The sequence below is a fragment of the Canis lupus genome, chromosome X (genome assembly GCF_003254725.2).
Source record: "Canis lupus dingo isolate Sandy chromosome X, ASM325472v2, whole genome shotgun sequence".
NCBI lineage: Eukaryota > Metazoa > Chordata > Mammalia > Carnivora > Canidae > Canis > Canis lupus.
Genome location: NC_064281.1, coordinates 41,251,054 through 41,269,057, shown reverse-complemented (window position 1 = coordinate 41,269,057; position 18,004 = coordinate 41,251,054). Strand labels below are relative to the sequence as shown.

Sequence of the window (18,004 nt, the reverse complement as noted above, 5' to 3'; positions counted from 1 at the left end):
TTGGCCTCACCCGGCTTCTAACTAATTTCAGCTTCCACCAATGGGCGCAGAGCCTGATCCCGCCCTACCCGGGCCGGCCCCTATTTTAGGTTGAGTCTAGCTTCCGCCAATCATTGCAGAGCCAGGTTCCGCCCCCTTATAACTGGCTGAGGCTCAACGCTGACCTCCTCGTAGGCTTTAGTTTCCGCCACTCAACGCTCCTTTGCGTGCCTGGCCGCTGTCCAACCCTATCTGCTCTGTCCTAAACTCGTCTTTTCTACCCAATCACGATAGAGTTATCCTCCCACCTACGCACAGTCCTGGCCCGACCCCCTCCCAGCCTGCCGCTACGCCCACTTCCATATAAGTCCCGCTTCCGCTGAGCAGCGTGGAGTGCAGCACCGCCCAGTTGGTGTTTTGGCAGCTGTCTGGAGTCCCTAGTCCGCCAATCAGTAGAAAGCAGAGTCCATCCGCCCCTATCCTCGGAGGCCGTCTTCCATGCAGGCCAATTATTATCAGGCAGGCGCCCCCAGAATCTTGTCAATCGCCCACAGGCTGTCAGCCTTGGGCCAATCAGCGTGAAGCGCCAGCGGGGCCCAGCACGCCCCCTCGGAACCCAGGCGGCTATCTGCGTTCCATCAGTTCTCCTCGGGCCAATCATGGCCTAGCTCTGCGGGGCAGGGCCCGCCTCCCCAACCCTGGAAGCCGCGCGGTCGAGCCAAGGCGCTGTGTCCAATCAACCAGCCGCGGAATGCTCGGCTCCTCCTCCAGGGGCCCACGTGAGCCGTGAGGAAACGCAGGGGCGGCTTCTAGGTGCCGCCGCCGCCGCCGCCGCCACCGCCGCCACCGCCGCCACCGCCACCTCGGAGCCCGGGCCTGGGGGGCGGTGGGGCTGCGCATGGAGCCCCCGCCCCCCGGAGCTGCCAATACTGCCACTGCGCTACACACAGGTGAGCCCGGGGCCTGGAGGGTGGAGGGCCCGTCCGTGACCCCACGTATCCTTCCCGCCCCCGCGCGAGGGATGTGGCTTGGCCCATGGCCTGCTGGTGTTCAACTGCCCACCGCCACCGCCACGGCTGGTGGACCTGCCTGTGGTATTGTCCCCTCCCTTCGCCCCTTGTAGTCGATCTGACCGTGGCCTGACCCCCCTTCCTGTTTTATAATGGATCGGTCTGCGTGCTTATAGTTCTCCCCACCCCACCTTACAGTGGACTCGTCCGTGGTCCTGCCCCGCCCCCACCCCCACTTAGAGGGGAGCAGCCTCGGGCATTGTCCCTCCTTGACAGAAGGTGCATCTGACTGTTTATTTTCTCCTGTCCTCAACTTTCAAGGGCCCCGTCTGTGGCCTTGTAGTTCTGTTCCTTGTAGTGAATCAGTCCATGGCGTGTTGCACCCCCCCCGCACCCCCTTTAACAGTGAGTTAATCTGTGAAGTTGTATTCCTGCCTCCTCCAGTCCCCCAGTGCATCAGTGCCATGGTTTTATCTTTTACAGTGTATCGGTCTGAATGCTAGTATCCACATCCCTTGTCGTTATCAGCCCATTGCCCTAGCCTCTTTTTTTTTTTTTTTCAGACTGTTTCTCCAGCCCTTGGGCTTCTCTCTTCCTTTTAATAGTGGGTCAGTTTCGTGTTTTTGAACTCCCCATTTTCAGTAGCTCATTCCATGGCCTTGTTCCCTTCTCCTTTTAATGAGTCCGTGTGATGGCATTTCACCCCATCTACTCTTGTGCAGAGTAGATGCCTTTCTGCTCCCCTTGCCCCCCATAAAGAAGATGAGCCTTTGCACTCCCCTCCACCCCCGCCTTTGCAGTGGATCTGTTCATTGGCCTTCTTGTTCCCCATGTGCTTGCATCCAGGCACACACCCCCATACCCTCCCCTGAGTCCAGTGCTTTGTAATCTCTTCTCCAGGAGGGTGCTTTTATTTTGTCCCTCCTTTCCTTGTGGTGGATCAGTCCATGGCCTTCCCTGCTTCCTCTCTTCTTAATGGTGGATCATCCTGTGTGCTTGTTGAACCTGGCTCTTTTTTACTCTAGAACACATCCCCCTCGTACACATCATTAATCCCTAAGACATTCTGCCTCACTGCAATAAACGGATGCATTCAAGATAGCGATAATGCCATTAGGAGCTAACGTTTATTGAGCACCTACTAGGTACCTGGCAAAGTGCTTTATATCCATGACCTCATTTCGTCCTCACCACAATCCTGTGAGACAGGTACTCAGGAAAGTTCGGCACAAGGGGCTCAATACGTTATTCAGAGGTAAGTACCCAGTTAGGTTGCCCCTCAGAACACAGAATAATTTTTGAGGATCCCCTTTCTCACTTCATCCCATGCCACATGAGACCCCACTCCTTAAAAAACAAAGCACCTCCCGTCTCCAAGCTTTTGTTTTTGCTAGTTTCCCCCCCGCCTGCAGAGCTGTCTCCATTCCACACTTTTTCTCAGCACCCATCCACCCGCAATCGCAGCAGCCATATGATCTGAGTGATTTAACCACTTTCTCTCCGCACCTGCTTCCTCATTTGTAAAATGGAGGCATCAAAACCAGAATCCCCTCCAGTGTGAACATATCTGAGAGTTAATAAGACAAGTAACCTCTCTGGCTGCACCTCCTGCACCTTGTCCCTCCGACTCTGTTCCAGCCATACAAAGCTCCTCACTCATCCTCAAATCAAACACGCCAGATACAGCCCAGCCTGAGGGCCTGTGCATTGGCTATATTTTCTACCTGGAATAACGTCGTTCCCCTGATCTGTATGTGAGTCCTTTCAGAGCTCTATTCAAATGTCAGCCTGCCCCTGATCATCTGAACCTACATACTTAACAGGACTCAGGTTCCTTCTCTGCAGTAGTGGTCCCCTTTGCCCTTCATCACTATCAGACACACTGTGTAGTTTACCAGTTCACTGTCCCTCCCCATTAGAACAGTCAGTCCAATGAGGGTTTAGTTTTTTTGTCTGCTTATTTACTGCTGGGTAAATATACTTAGTATATACTAGGTGCTCAATAAGAATTTGTTGCATGCATGAAGGTGAAAAATATTATTTCAGACAAATCAGGGTGCAAGGGGAGGGAAGGGTTGGAGATGAAGAGGGTATACGAAAACTAGCTAAAGAAACTAGTTGGGACTGTTCGTTCAGCAAACACTTAGCACCTACTGAGTACCAGGCACTCTTCTAGGTGCTGGGGATATGGGAAGGAACAGAACAGGCAGAAATTCCTGCCCTTGTGGAGCAGACGTTTGCTAAAAGTGGGGGAGACGGACTATATAAATAAAACAGTAAGTAAAATTAGATAGTATGTTAGGCGCTAAGGAGGAAAGTGAAGTCGGGAAGACAGGGAGAGAGTACGGGAGTGATTGAAATCTTGGGCACTGGGCAGGCCTCACTTAGAAGGTGACCCTTGAGTTAAGGCCTGAAGGAGATCAGGGAGGAAGACAAAATATCTAGGGGAAGAGTGTTCTGGAGGTGGAAGGAACAGCCAGTGCAAAGGCCCTGAGGTGGGACTGTGCCTAGTGCATTCAAGAAACGTGAAGGAGGCCAGTGTGGCTGGAGCAGAGCAGAGGGCGGGAGGGAGGCAGGCAGGCAGGCAGGCAGGCAAGCAAGCAGGAGGCAAGGTCAGAGCGGTGATGGGACCCAGATGGTATAGGCCATGGTGATACATAAGGTTGGAGGCTGGTGGGAGGGTGAAGGCTGATAGACAAGCTAAGAGCTAACTAACATTTGTCGAGTGCCTACCACATGCCAGAGATACTTTTCTAAGTCCTTTATATATATTGACACTAGATCCTCGCAAAAGCCATTAAGAATAGTATATTTTGAAGATATTTTACAGATGCAGAAACAGACCCAGAGAGGTTGAGTAACTTGCTCAAGGTTGCACAGCTAGAACAAGGCAGAGGAGTGGGAGACCAAAGGCCCAGAGAGAACAGATCTGCAAGAGCAGACAGTTTATTCAGCACACAGATCACACAGAGGAAGGATTCATTCTGTCTAGAAGATAGCAGAATTTGATGATTATAGAATAAAGAGTTTATCGGGCATGAGAAAGGGGAAGGGCACATACATAGCCTCAGAGGTGGGAAATGGGTGAGCTCACCATGCCCGTGATGTAGAGTGCCAAGCTCATGGCCACCTTAGAGTCATTGTACGCAATGTCCATAGATGTCCACATGGCTAGCTACCTCCCATCCTCCCCGTCTCTGCTCACGTGTCACTTCTCAGGGAACCCTCCCCACTCAGCCTCTAGGGTCTTCCCTCTCTGTCTCTCTTGATAGAGAGCTGGTATTGTAAAGTGCTAGGATCTCTACCTGCAGCCAGACTGCCCAGCTTTGAACCCCAGTTCTGCCAACTTCCAGCTGCATGACTTTGGGCAAATGACTAAACTCTATGCCTCTATTTCCTCATCTGGAAAATGGGAGGATCATAATCCCACCCCACAGTGTGGCTGTGATGGTTGCATGAGTTAAATGTTCAAAACAATGTGTGACACACAGGAAAATAGTTGTATGACTGTTCTTAAAACCACTGTCATTACTCACAGCATACATACAGGTGTCTAACAGGCCTCTGAGACAATCTCCAAAATTGACCTCCTGACCTTGCCTCAAAATCAGCTCTCCTGTGGTGCTCCCGTTTCCATGGGTCCTGGCTCCATCCTTCCAGGCGACCAGGTCACAAACCTAGACTCACCCTTGCTGTTGTCTCTCACTTCCCTTCCCTGCCTCATACTTTGTCAGCAAACACTGCTCACTCTGTGTTCATATTTTATCCAGAAGTCAGCCATTCCCCCAGCAGTTCCACTGCAAGTCTCACCTGGACTGTCACAGTAGCCTCTTCAGCCCCTACACTCAGTTGTCCTCATAACAGCCAGAAGGATCCTGTTAAAATGCAAGTCACGGCCTGGTCCCCCCGTTCATGACCCCCTTGTGGCTCTTCTCTCAGCCAGCATCAGAGTCCTTGCACAAGGGCTTGAGAAAGCCTCACTCAGTCTGGGCCCCACGGCCCTTCTCTTCTCACCTCCTGCTACTTTTTTGCACCCTTTACTCCCTCCTCTCTGACCTTGCCCTGCTCCACTGTCTTCCTCTGAGCTGCCCAGTGTGCTCTAGCCTCAGGGTCATTCACCCTGCCTGGATCCACCTGCTGCCCGCGTCATCACAGACCTGACTCGCCTCATTTAATTTAGGTGTTTGCTCAGATGTCACCTCTGCAGTGCCTAACCCTCCCCTGACTACCCTTTCAAAAATAACAGCTCCTCCCCTGCTTCACTTTTTTCCATAGCTCTTCTCACCAGCTGACGTACTCTTTCACTCCTTTCTCTTCTTTTCTGACGGTCTTCCCCACTAAAACATGAATTCCCCGAGAGCAGGGATTTCTGTTTTGTTCACTGCTGTATCTCCAGGAGGCGCTCACAGGAGGCACTCAATAGGTGCTGACCCCATAGGAGGCGCTCAAAGATGCTCGCTAAATGAACGAGACAGAGAAATAAACCCATCTGAGTAAGGCAGATTACTAGGACACTTATTAGGGGTCAGGTGGGAAATACAGTAATAACCAAAATACAAAACCCTGTGTGCTGTTGAGGCTTGGCGCAGCTGGTCAGATTTTCCCTTAATGGGTAGGTCCTGTTGCAGCCAAAAGAGGAACTAGTAAAATTGCCTGTCTTCACCACCAGGAGTCACACTGAACTCTTTGTGCCCTCTGAAACAAGCAGGTCTTTGAAGTAAACCCAGTGAAGTCTCTGATGACAGGACTCTCAAATGTGGACACTCCGTGGCTTTGTGACTTGCGTAATAGCCCAAAATTGTGTCTGCTCAGCCAACTTCATTAAGCGCTCCGACACGAGAAAGGATCATATACTGTATATTTCCTTACAGATTAAAGAATGAAGCTACAAATAACAGAGAAAGGTTCTTTGAAACCTGGTTTGGAAGGTCTTATTCTTAATCCAACAGTCCCAGCCAGTGAACAGTTGACTGATGAAAGCTCATTCCTTCAGGAATAGGAAGCTTCGTGTTTATTTCCAATTCACCCTCAGCGAAGAGGGCAGTTATGGGAGGGGGGGGCTGCAGTGAGCAGGGAGGGTCCTGTTCTCTACAGGACATGCTGAGGGAGCAGCATGGAGGGCAGGTTTGCCTAATGGTTACATGCTTAGACGACGACGACTGGAATCTGCATGGGTCCAAAGCCTGGCTGTGCCACTTACACTCTGTGGCCCATAGACGTCATCTGGACATTTTGTACCTCCGCTTCCTCCTCTGTAAATGAGTGATAATAAAGAGCACCTACTTTCCAGAGTTGTGATGAAAGATAAATGAGTCAGTACCTATAAAAATAGCAGTACAGGTCTACATGCCCTCATCCAAAACCCTCGGAGCCAGATGTGTTTCAGAATTTCAGATTTTTCAGATTTTAGAAAGGTGGCAAGGGGCACATACAAGATGTTACATAACCCCCTCAGTGGGCTCAGTTATCAGCCACATTCAGATTTCTGTAGCAGAATGTTTGAACGATCACGCTAAGTGAGAATCAATAAAGACCAGGAAGGGCCTTGTTCATTTTACATCTGGATTTGCTGCCCAAAGGGTTATAAAGAAGGGGGGTTTTTTGTTCAAAGATTTATTTATTTGAGAGCAAGAGCTGGTGTGTGCTCAGAGGGGAGGGGAAGAGAGAGGAGAGAGAGAATCCCAAGCTGATGGGACGCTGAGCACAGAGCCCGATGCAGAGACTCGATCCCACAACCCTAAAATCATGACCTGAGCCAAAATCCAAGAGTCAGACGCTTAACCGACTGTACCACCCAGGTGCCCCAAGTTTTGTTTTTAGCACTTTGGGGATTTTGGAATAGCAGATAAGGAATTATGAACAAATTGGAAACTACATTAAAAGCTTCTCACACTCCAGGCACATTATATTTAATCTGTACAATAACTCTATGAACTCGATATTATTATTATCCCTATTTTACAGGTGAGTGTGTTATTATCCCTATTTTACAGATGGGAAAATTGAGGTAGAAAGAATTTAAAGAATATGCCTAGGGTCACACTGCTAATAAGTAGCAGAATCAGGATTCCAATCCTGGCAATCCAGCCCTAGAGCCTGAGCTATGGTCTGGTAGGCCATATTATCTGATTTGAACAATGGCAGCCAAGTATTATGAGCTCAACAAATGTTAGTCTTTGCTGTTATCAAGAAGGAGAACACAGACAGTAAGAGGCCTGAGGAATGCAAAGCAGAGGGAGCAGGCACTAAGTTTCAGGAAGGCTTCAGAAAGGCAAGACTCCCGTGGCTGGGACTCAGATGATGGGGAAGACTTCTAGGTAAAAGAAGGGAGCCCCACAGAGTAAACAGCTTTTGCAATGTGCTAGCAGAAGGAACCTCCTAGAAAACTTCATGTCTGGTGTAACAGAGGATGCAAATGAAAACGTTCAGGTGAGGAGCACCATACTAGCTTTTTTAAAAAAAGATTTTATTTATTTATTCATGAGAGAGAGAGAGAGGCAGAGACACAGGCAGAGGGAGAAGCAGGCTCCATTTAGGGAGCCTGATGTGGGACTCAATCCTGGTACTCCAGGATCAGGCCCCTGGCCTGAAGGCAGGTGCTAAACCGCTGAGCCACCCAGGGATCCCCACTATACTAGCTTTCAACTCCTGCTGCGACAAATGATCACAAGTCACAAGCTGCTTAAAACAATGCAAACTATTATCTTGGCACTCTGGAGGTCAGAAGTCCAACATAGCCTCACCAGGCTGCAACCTGGGTGTGGGCAGGGCTGTGTTTCTTCCTGGCGGCTCCAGGGAATGACCTGTTTCCTGCTCATTCGAGTTGCTGGCAGAATTCAGTTCCTTGAGGTTGTAGGATTAAGGTCTCTGTTTCCTGACTGACAGTCAGCTGAGGGTCCTTCCCACATTTATGAGGCCAACCATATTCCTGGGCTGGAGCTCTGTTCTTCCAGCTTCAAAGCCAGTAATGGCAAATCAGGTCCCTCTCATGTTTTGAATCTCTCCTGCCTCTTCTGTCCTTGCATCTCTCTGAGCTCTCTTTCTGCCTCTTCCTTTTTTTTTTGTAAGGGTTTCTGCAATTAGATTCAGCTCACTCAAACAATCCAGAACAATCTCCCTGAGGTCCGTACAGTAATACCCCCTTATCCACAGCTTTGCTTTCCATGGTTTCAGTTACCCGTGGTCAAGGAGAAGATGATTCTCCTGACCTATCATCAAGAAGGTCAGTGGTAGCCTAACACTGTGTCATAGTGCCTACATCAGTACCTCACTTCATCTCATTATGTAGGTATTTAATCATCTCCCATCATCATAAGAAGAAGGGTGAGTACAGAACGATAAGATATTGAGAAAGAGAGCACATTCACATAACTTTTATCATGGTATATTGCCATAATTGTTCAGGTATTGTTGTTAATCCCTTGTGCTTGATTTATAAATTAAACCTATACATAAACTGTGTATATTTATAGGAAAAAACATAGTCTGTGTAGGATTTAGTACTGTCCACAGTTTCAGGCATCCACTGAGGGTCTTGAAACAGATCCCCCGCAGATAAGAGGGAACTATTATAACTCTAAGTTCATCTGCAAAGTTCCTTTTGTCATGTACATAACACACTCATAAGTGCCAGAAATTAGGATATGGACATTTCTGAGAGGGCATTATTTTGCCTACCATAGTCTGCCCTCTGGCCCCCAAAGATGCATATTTGTCCCACATACAAAATACATTCACACCGTCCTCTTGTCTCCAAAAGTTTCCTACCATTCTGGTGAGTCTCTAAAGCCAGGCTGAGGAGCTTAGAATTTAGTCGGAAGGTGTTTAGGGAATGATGGTAGGCTTTGGGGACAGAGGTGGAGACAAGAAGGCAAGAAAGGAATCCTCCTCTTGCTGACCTCTGCCTCCTTCTGTGTTCTCAGCCTCTCAGCTCTGAGCTATCTGCCCTCCAGGTACCCCTGGGATGGCGTGAGCACTCCGCCAGTGATGGACCCCTCTGTGACGCTGTGGCAGTTTCTGCTGCAGCTGCTGAGAGAGCAAGGCAATGGCCACATCATCTCCTGGACCTCACGGGATGGCGGTGAGTTCAAGCTGGTGGATGCTGAGGAGGTGGCCCGGCTGTGGGGGCTGCGTAAGAACAAGACCAACATGAATTATGACAAGCTCAGCCGGGCCCTGCGGTACTACTATGACAAGGTAAGGCCTCTGAAACCAGGACTGGGAACCACCAACATTTATGGCAGTTATTTCATTTTCTTGTCTTGTCATAGCTATAACTTTGAAAACAGAGTTTACTATTTTTTACCTTATCCTCTCGTACTATTAGACCAATGTTGGGCACCTCAAACGTTTATCTCAGGTATTTTCTTTGTCTTACTGCTTTGGCTGAAACCTTCATAGTATTATTAATACTGACCCCTACTAACCCCCTTTCTGAGGCCCTCAAAGTCATACTGTTCCACCACACCCCACACATTTCATTTTCTTATCTTATTCCTATAGCTAAAAATTACAAAAGCACCATTAATAATGACTCTTTCTCCTCCTGCCTTCTGGAACTGGACCAATCCTGGACTTCCTCAGTTATTTCATAACCTACTCTTATTCCAGTATATTCTTATTCCCAGCATTAGAATGTCTATTACAATATTGTACTAACCTTTTCTTACCTCATGCTGTGGGATCCCAAACACTTTTATCAATTCTTTTCTTCTCTTATTCTTTTAGCTGAAACCTCCAAAACAATATGTACAGTGCAGGTCTATACCCTATTCTCATGCATTTTTAGAGCAATGCTGGTCCATGCCAGTGTGTATTTTTTTGAAGATTTTTAATTATTTATTCATGAGAGACACAGAGAGACAGAGACCTAGGCAGAGGGAGAAGCAGTCTCCCTGTGGGGAGACCAATGTGGGACTCGATCCCAAGACCCTGGGATCATGCCCTGAGCTGGAGGCAGATGCTCAACCACTGAGCAACCCAGGCATCCCATCAGTGTATATTATTTTATCATCTTACTCCTGTAGCTAAAACTTTGAATTTTTCTCATCCTTTCAGACTCCCAGACCGGTGCTGGATTTCTCCTCCCTGACAACATACCAGCTATTTCATTTTCTTTTTTATCTGAAACTTCCAAAACATTAATGAATATCCCTTTTCATTCCTTTTCTGAAAAACACAAACCCACCCTGTGACATACCTGACCAGCATTAAGATGTCTTTAGGATACCCTAGTGCCCCCCAGATGCCTCTTGTCCCCCACAACAGCCCTAGACCTATGCTACACGCCATAAATTATAGCATTTATTTGATTCTCAGATTTCTCATATTTTATTCCTTTAGCTGAAACCTCCAAAACAATATTGAGGCTGCCTCATTCTGTGCTTTGAGACCACCGCAACATCCCTGGGACCCTCCAGACCTATCCTGTAATATTCCAAACATGTTCTGCGATCCACCCTGCCAGCCTTGAGATTCCCCCCAATATGTATGCCAGTACTTTAATGGCCTTATCTTAGTTGCTATCAGTCACTTCATTTTCTAATTGCCTTAGCCTAAACCCGTACCATAGTACTAAGAATGAGGCTCCTCGGTTACAACTAGAACAAGAAATAAACTATGACAACAACAACAAAAAAAAAGCCCCCAAACCAAAACCAAAACAAAAGAATCAGGCTTCTCAGCCTGTTCTCCCCCTAGTGACCTTGCCCTGTTCTACATCTAGACCAATAGCTTTAAATAATCCTCTATGTTAATAATTCATCCCGGCATTCTTCAATCTTAATTTTGTCTCTTCCAATATTTACATCAGTTACTTCATTTTCTTGTCTTGCTGCATCAGCTACACTCCACGACTGCCCTGGCAACCACCCCCAAGGTCTGGGCCCAATTAGCCCACAGACACCCCTGGTTCCTGGAGCCAGGAGGAAAGCCTGCTCCTGCACTGACTCCTAGGTGGGCCCCACTATGGAGTGCTACCACAGGATGTGGGGGTGGGGGATTGGACAGATGGAGATGAAGAGCTATGAGATGAGAGGGATGGATGGGGAGGAGCCACGGAGTGGAGACCGGGCAAGGGGAAAAGGGCAGTAGGCTAAAAGAAGAGCTGTGGAAGGGAGAAGAGAGAAAGGAGAGAAACTGGGAAGAATACAGAGAGGGGAATCACAATGGGGAAGAGGAGTAGAAACAGAAGGAGAAGGGAGAAGGCCCCAGATTGGGAAAGACGCCAGTAAGAAGTCAGCCGGGGTGGGGGATACCCAATCAAGAGCAGACAGAGGAGGAATAGTGTATATGTAAAAAGACAGGAGAGGGGAAAGAAGGACCCTAGGAGACACACCCCTCTGCCCCCTCATCCATATCTTCCCTCCACTCTGGTCCTTTCTTCTAAGGTCCTTTATCCTGTCTCCTCCCTTCCCAGAATATCATCCGCAAAGTGAGCGGCCAGAAATTTGTCTACAAGTTTGTATCCTACCCGGAAGTCGCGAGGTGCTCCACTGAGGACTGCCCGCCACAGCCCGAGGTGTCTATCACCTCTACTGTGGCAAATGTGGCTCCCGCCACTGTACATGCTGTCCCCGGGGATCCTGCCTCGGGGAAATCGGGCCCACCCAAGGGTACAGGAATGGCAGGCCCTGGTGGCTTGGCGCGCAGCAGCCGCAATGAATACATGCGCTCAGGCCTCTATTCCACCTTCACCATCCAGTCCCTGCAGCCACAGCCACAGCCACCCCCTCATCCTCGGCCTGCCTCAGTGCTCCCCAACACCGCCCCTTCAGGAGCAGCAGTGCCCCCGTCTGGGAGCAGGAGCACCAGTCCAAGCCCCTTGGAGGCCTGCCTGGAGGCGGAGGAGGCTGGCCTGCCTCTGCAGGTAAGGACTGGAGTATGGAAATTCAGTAAGAGAGTGGATGTACAATTCCCAGATGAGGAGGGGGGCTGGTAGAAGGGACATAAACATCCTATTTAGATATGGTGGAAGGAGGGACACAGAGGTTCCTTGGGAGAGGGGGTTACAGAGGAGAGCCATACAAGTACTAAGCTAGGCAAGGTGCCCTGAATTTATTTGCTTAATGCATAGGTTCTCTCACCTTAGTGTCCATCAGAATCACCTGGAGGGCTTTTTATTTAAATGACAGATTTCTGGGGCCTGCCCCTCAAAGTTTCTCATATGGATCTGGGGATGAGCACAAGAATTCGTTTGTTTTTGTTTTTTAAGATTTTATTTATTTATTCATGAGAGACAGAGACATAGGCAGAGAAAAGCAGGCTCCCTCTGTGCGAGACTCAATCCCTGGACTGGGGATCATGCCCTGAACCAAAGGCAGACGCTCAACCACTGAGCCACCCGTGTCCCAAAAATTCGTTGTTTTTTTTTAAATAAGTTTCCAGATGAGGCGCATGCTGCTAGTCCTACTAAAGCAAATTTTTGAGAACCACTGTTTTCATGAATGAGGGCAGTATCTCCAGGAGGCCCATCCTTAGGGGATCTCTGTCCCCAAAGAGAAGCTGCCAGAAGAAGCTTCACATCCTTGACAAAGCCCCACCTCCTGCTCTTGGACCTGCCTTGATGTGTAGTCATGCACCCCCCCCACAATACAAAGTCATACTTTCCAAGACAAGTCCTTGGCTTCACTAACCCAGCAATCCTTACGCACCCCCTCTGCCCGCCCCCCCTCCTCTTTCAGGTCATCCTGACCCCACCCGAGGCCCAGAACCCTAAATCGGAAGAGCTGAATGTGGAGCCTGGGTTGGGCAGGCCACTGCCCCCAGAAGTGAAAGTGGACGGGCCCAAGGAAGAGTTGGAAGCCGCCGTCGGTGGGGAGGCGGGGTTTGTACAGGAAGCCGCTAAGGCCGGGCCGGAAGTCCCTCCTGCGGAGGGCGTGCCGGCCCGGCTGCCCGCGGTCGTCATGGAGACTGCAGCGCAGGTGGGCGGCCTCGCGGCTTCCACTGCTTCCAGCACAGAGATCGCCCAGCCTCAGAAGGGCCGGAAGCCCCGGGACCTGGAGCTCCCACTCAGCCCGAGCCTGCTGGGTGGGCCAGGACCCGAACGGACTCCAGGATCAGGAACTGGCTCCGGGCTGCAGGCGCCGGGGCCAGCGCTGACCCCGTCCCTGCTACCTACGCACACATTGGTGAGTGCCTGTGAAGAGGTGGGGCGGGTGAGAGAGGAGCTAGACTGCAAGGGCCAGTGTGGTTATCCCTGAGTGAGCGGGAGGGTGGAGCCTTCGAGGGGGATTGGCTGGAGGGACGGGGCTTGATTAACGAAGGGCGGGCTAGTCTCCCCTGCTGAAGGATGGGCTGGAATGAAGGACGGGTCTGGGGAGTTTTGTGGGGAGACGAGACCGCGAGGCTGGGGGCGGGAACTTTTCTGGGTTGGGGTGTGGCTTGGGGAACCTGCACGGGGCTTTTTGGTCTGGGGTTTTCTTAGCGGATTTCCTGGGAGGTGTATGGGTTGTGGGGGATCTGAGTTGGAAGTTGATCCTAAGCTGATGGGATAGTGATTGTGAGGTTTAAAAGCGACATGTGGATGGGGTCTTATACGTGGTCTCGCCCAATGAAGCTAGAGGTGGGCTCTCTGGAGTTGGGAGGGGCTGTCTGTGACATGGGAGAGGTGTCATGGGCTTGACCTTAGTAGTTAGGGTGTAAGCCTGTGTACTTTGGGAGGGTGATCTCAGATGTCTGAGCGGGAAATCTGGTGGGACAGGAGCCAAGGTCCTTCCATTTTCCCACACCTGCTCTCTACTCACTTGAGCTCCAACCATCTGTTCCCCCACAGACCCCGGTGCTGCTGACACCCAGCTCGCTGCCCCCCAGCATTCACTTCTGGAGCACCCTGAGTCCCATTGCACCCCGTAGTCCAGCCAAGCTCTCCTTCCAGGTAGGATCCCTTCACCCATATTGTAAAGGGTGAGAGACCCTAGCATGGCCCCCATCCGTGATCTTTCCCTATTTCTGTCCCCAGTTTCCGTCCAGTGGCAGCGCCCAGGTGCACATCCCTTCCATCAGCGTGGATGGCCTCTCAACCCCCGTGGTGCTCTCCCCAGGGCCCCAGAAGCCATGACTACCACCACCACCACCACCCCCTTCTGGGGTCACTCCATCCATGGCCCTGAACTTCTCTCCAGCCAGCCGTCTCAAGGAGAAACATAGTTCAGCTGACAGACTTGTGCTCTAGCTGTGGTGGGGTAGGGATTCTAGGAAGGATCTCTCAATAACCCTTCCACAGGAAACATACAACTTCTCTCTTCTTGGTCAGTTCCTCAGTGGCCGCCCTTACACGTCTCCTACTGCATTGGTGGAGACGGTTTATTTATTTATTTTTTGAAGGCCACTGGGAGGAGCCTGGCCCAACCCTTCTGGGGGGGTTGGTGAGGACATCTCCCCCATCTCCACATTTTCTCCCCAAGATGAGACAATCGGGGTCTGGCTTGAGAAGGACCTTTCTTTATTTATTTCTCAGCCTGCCCTTGGGAAGCTGAGGGAGCCCTGTCTCCATTTTGGGGTGTGGGTAGAAGAGATAGCTTGTTGTAGTTTTATTATTCCTGGCCATACCCAAGGGTCCAGGAAGAAATTGTGCCGTTTAACGGTTTGGGAGCCTTGGCCAAGGAAGACTCACACCCTAGAAATAGGAATTTCCACCTCCCCAGCCTTCTCTCAGATACCACCATTTTGGCCAGGGAGGAATGCTCCTTTTGTTCTTCTCCCCCTGAGAAGCCATTCCTGTATCTGCCAAACTCCTGGAGTCCTGCCTGTTACCTCCCAATGGAGGGTTTTTTTGGGGAGTGGTCCCCGTCTGGGGGGCCCCTCCAGCCAGTACTCCAGGTCTCCTTGTCCCCTACCCCCTGCCATTTTGATAGTATAATCTATTTTTAAACAGGGCTTTTCAATAGGGGAGAGGGGAGCATCTCTTCCTATATCTGAGATGGGGTGGGTGGGAAGGAAGGGATTTGGGGGAGGAATCTTCCTGCCACTCCCAAGTGTTTATTTTTGATACCAAACGTGTATTTTCAGCTCCCTCCCTCCCAGCCCCCCAATTTCCTGCGGGCGGGTACAAAGGACCCTTTAAGTGTCCCTGGAGTTGGGAGGGAGGAATGGGGGACATAAAGCCTGTCCTATCTGAATTCCAGGCTGGAGAGGATGGGTTCAAAGGACTCCTGGGCTCACCTCCTGTCAGCACCGGCCCAGCCCGGGCCTGGGGACCTGGGGGTTGGTGATTTGGGGGACGGTGCTACACCTGTCTCCACTGTTTGTTTTACTTCCCCAAAAATGGATCTTTTTTTTTCTAAGAGTCCCAGAGAATGGGGAATTGTTCCTGTAAATATATATTTTTAAAGGTGATACTGGAGGCTGCTAGCCTTTTTTTCTTTCCTTGAAGCCATTGGGACTGACTGTGACAGGCATGACTTTATGTGGAAGGCAGTGAAGGTGTGAGATTGACTGCAAGAGACAGCGTGACAGTGTGTGCAGGAAATAGCTGGAGAGACTGCAAATTGTAACTAGGTGTGCAAAGAAGAGAAAAATGTGGAAAGCTGTGATCACGTATATATGCGTGTGGAGTCGTGTGTGTGTGTGTGTGTGTGTGTGTGTGTGTGTGTGTGATAGAGTGTGGCCGCTGAAACCACAGACGATGTGTCCATGTCATCATAAGAAATTATAGCTGTGTGTCAGAAGATCACTGTGAGACTGGCTGCATACTAAGGCACCCTACAAGAGGCTGGAGGTATGTGTGAAGTCCTGTTAATGGCAACGGTAGTGGGGACTGTACCTCAGACACCACTGGACGGGCTGATGATGGTGAGCAGGACAGACCGAGTGACCAAAAGGACGCTTGAGCCTGCGTGAGCATGAGGAACGTGTGGGGGAAGATGGTCAGGGACCGTGTGCAAGCAAGGAACTTCACTGTAAATAAGCAGCCAACTGTGTTCTGAAGATGACCATGAGTGAAGCTCCATGCAAGGCAGCCTCACAGAAGAGTTGACTGTGTGAGAGAAAATGGCTGTGAGGCACAAGATTTGAGAACACGTGATCGTGCATGTGGACACCATTCATGTGAGACCAGCAAGGACTATGTCAGAAACTGAGAAAAAGAAAAATTGGCTCTGACTGGGGGAGTATGAGGCTGTAAGCTTGTGTGTGTGTGTGTGTGTGTGTGTGTGTGTGTGCGCGCCTCGTTCACATGCATGCATGTGTGTACCAGAGGCAAGTGGCAGATTGATTACAGTTACCACACCAGTCTAGGCCAGAGGCTCAGGGACTGAGACAGCACGAGAGAAAAGGATGGTGAGGACTGAAATAGTCTGGGAGAACACAGAGGTGTCTGGAGCAAGAGCCGAGAAGGAACGTGGCACCGTGTTGAGTGGAAACCAACGGCTAAGCAGCGCATTAGTGGGTGTGTGGAACAGCTCATGAGGGACTTGAATCAGAGGCTCTCTGTGTGTGAAGAATTGGGAAAATGAGGCCCTGGGAGACTGGTGGGGTGGGTGTGTGGGAGAAGTGGGCGAGGCCATAGCTGTGTCTGAGCATCCCTGCTAAGGAAAGGATGGTGTACAGCACTGACGCAGGCCGGAGGAGCCTGTGTGTGAGAGACTTGGAGAGTCCCTCAGCAGTTGGGAGTTTGTGACCACAGATGGCAGAGGCTAACTGAGGAAAGGTGACCACAATGGCAGCTGAGAAGCTAATGGTGTGGGTATGTGTAAAGGTCTTTGCAAGACACAATTAAAGGCTGTAAATAAGGCCTAGGTAAGTGGCACGCCACTTGAGAACGGAAGTGAGACCAGGTGACTGAGACGGCATCTGTGACAGTGTGTGATGGTGTATGTGTGTGCGCCTTAGCTACCATCAGGGACTGGGTATGCAAGATGGGGGCTTGAGTGAGGAGGTAGGAGAAGTGGCAATTTTGTCCCTGCACCAGAAACTTAGACCAGCAGGAGCTGTAAACCAGTGACTGGCAGAAACATCTAAAGGTGTGACTGTGTTTGTGTGCGTGTCAAAAACTGGTAAGAGGAAATGTTGGTGAGTGTGGCCAAATGAGGGAAGGCTGTAAGATGTAGAGTGTGTGTGTGTGTGTGTGACCCTCTTGGTAGGAGACCGGGAATCCGTGACAGAAGAAATGACCCCCTGAGTGTGTGTGACTGAGGGAAAGTCTGAGAGGCTATGGGACAGAGTATGTATGTGAGCTGGTTCCTAAGAGACCTTAGTAGAGGCTGCAGACCCAGAATTGTGTGTGTAACTGTATTTTTTTAAAAGGGGGTCAGGCATCCCGGATGGCTCAGTGGTTTAGCACTGCCTTCAGCCCAGGGCGTGATCCTGGAGACCGGGGATCGAGTCCCACGTCAGGCTCCCTGCATGGAGCCTGCTTCTCCCTCTGCCTGTGTCTCTGCCTCTCTCTCTCAATCTCTCTCTCTCATAAATAGATAAAATCTTTTTTAAAAAAGTAAGAAAACGACCAAGACCAAATGAGACTGTATGAGAAACCACTGATTGTGCCAGGCCTGGGAGAAAGCCACTTCCTCCACTTGGGACCACCTCCTCCGTCCCCTGTACTGGCTTCTCCCAGTTCTCCAAAACTTGAAATACTGGAGTTTCCAGGGCTTCACCTGGGATTCCCCTTCCCTCTTCTCACAAGCCCTCTCCAAGGTGGCTCGGTCCAGTCCCAGCATGTGAGACACTATTTCCCACACACACACAGCCACTGGCAATGCCCACCTTTTTACCTCTAACCCAGACTCTGCCTCATTGCACTTGTCAGAATCTCTAGAGTTTGGATTATTGATTTGTTCATTCAGCACCTGCTTATTGAGCCCTGCAGACACAGCAGTTACCAAACCAGACACAAATACCTGCCCTTCGGGGAGCGAGTATTTTAGTGAGGGCAACGGACAAGCAACAGATAAATGCATCGTCAGGTGGCAGTGCAATAATTTCATGAGATAAGATGGTCTCACTCTGTTTAAATAAGAATGCTGCAGTCATTTTGTTGTGCAAATGTGGGAAAAGCCGAAAGCATCTATAGTCCTCTT

General features: G+C 50.2%; 1 protein-coding gene across 2 annotated transcripts; it reads left to right on the top strand.

Annotated features, from left to right (window-relative positions):
- The first annotated feature begins 770 nt into the window (after positions 1-770).
- Positions 771-15,323, top strand: ELK1 (ETS transcription factor ELK1). Of its 2 annotated transcripts, none has more exons than XM_025468937.3 (6): positions 771-929; positions 8,912-9,185; positions 11,407-11,856; positions 12,671-13,117; positions 13,762-13,863; positions 13,948-15,323. In XM_025468937.3, exons 2-6 carry the CDS (start codon positions 8,976-8,978, stop codon positions 14,044-14,046), a joined length of 1,308 nt encoding a protein of 435 aa, XP_025324722.1. In that variant the 5' UTR covers positions 771-929; positions 8,912-8,975; the 3' UTR covers positions 14,047-15,323. The 2 variants fall into 2 exon arrangements, with proteins under 2 accessions (XP_025324722.1, XP_025324721.1); XM_025468936.3 differs by having other exon boundaries at positions 773-929; positions 8,942-9,185.
- The last annotated feature ends 2,681 nt before the right edge of the window (positions 15,324-18,004 follow it).

Excerpts from the sequence above, each read along its gene's own strand:
- ELK1 (XM_025468937.3), top strand. The coding sequence starts at position 8,976 with ATGGACCCCTCTGTGACGCTGTGGCAGTTTCTGCTGCAGCTGCTGAGA. Across the intron at positions 11,857-12,670 it reads AGGCTGGCCTGCCTCTGCAG|GTCATCCTGACCCCACCCGA; the intron begins GTAAGGACTGGA and ends CTCCTCTTTCAG. Across the intron at positions 13,118-13,761 it reads TGCTACCTACGCACACATTG|ACCCCGGTGCTGCTGACACC; the intron begins GTGAGTGCCTGT and ends GTTCCCCCACAG.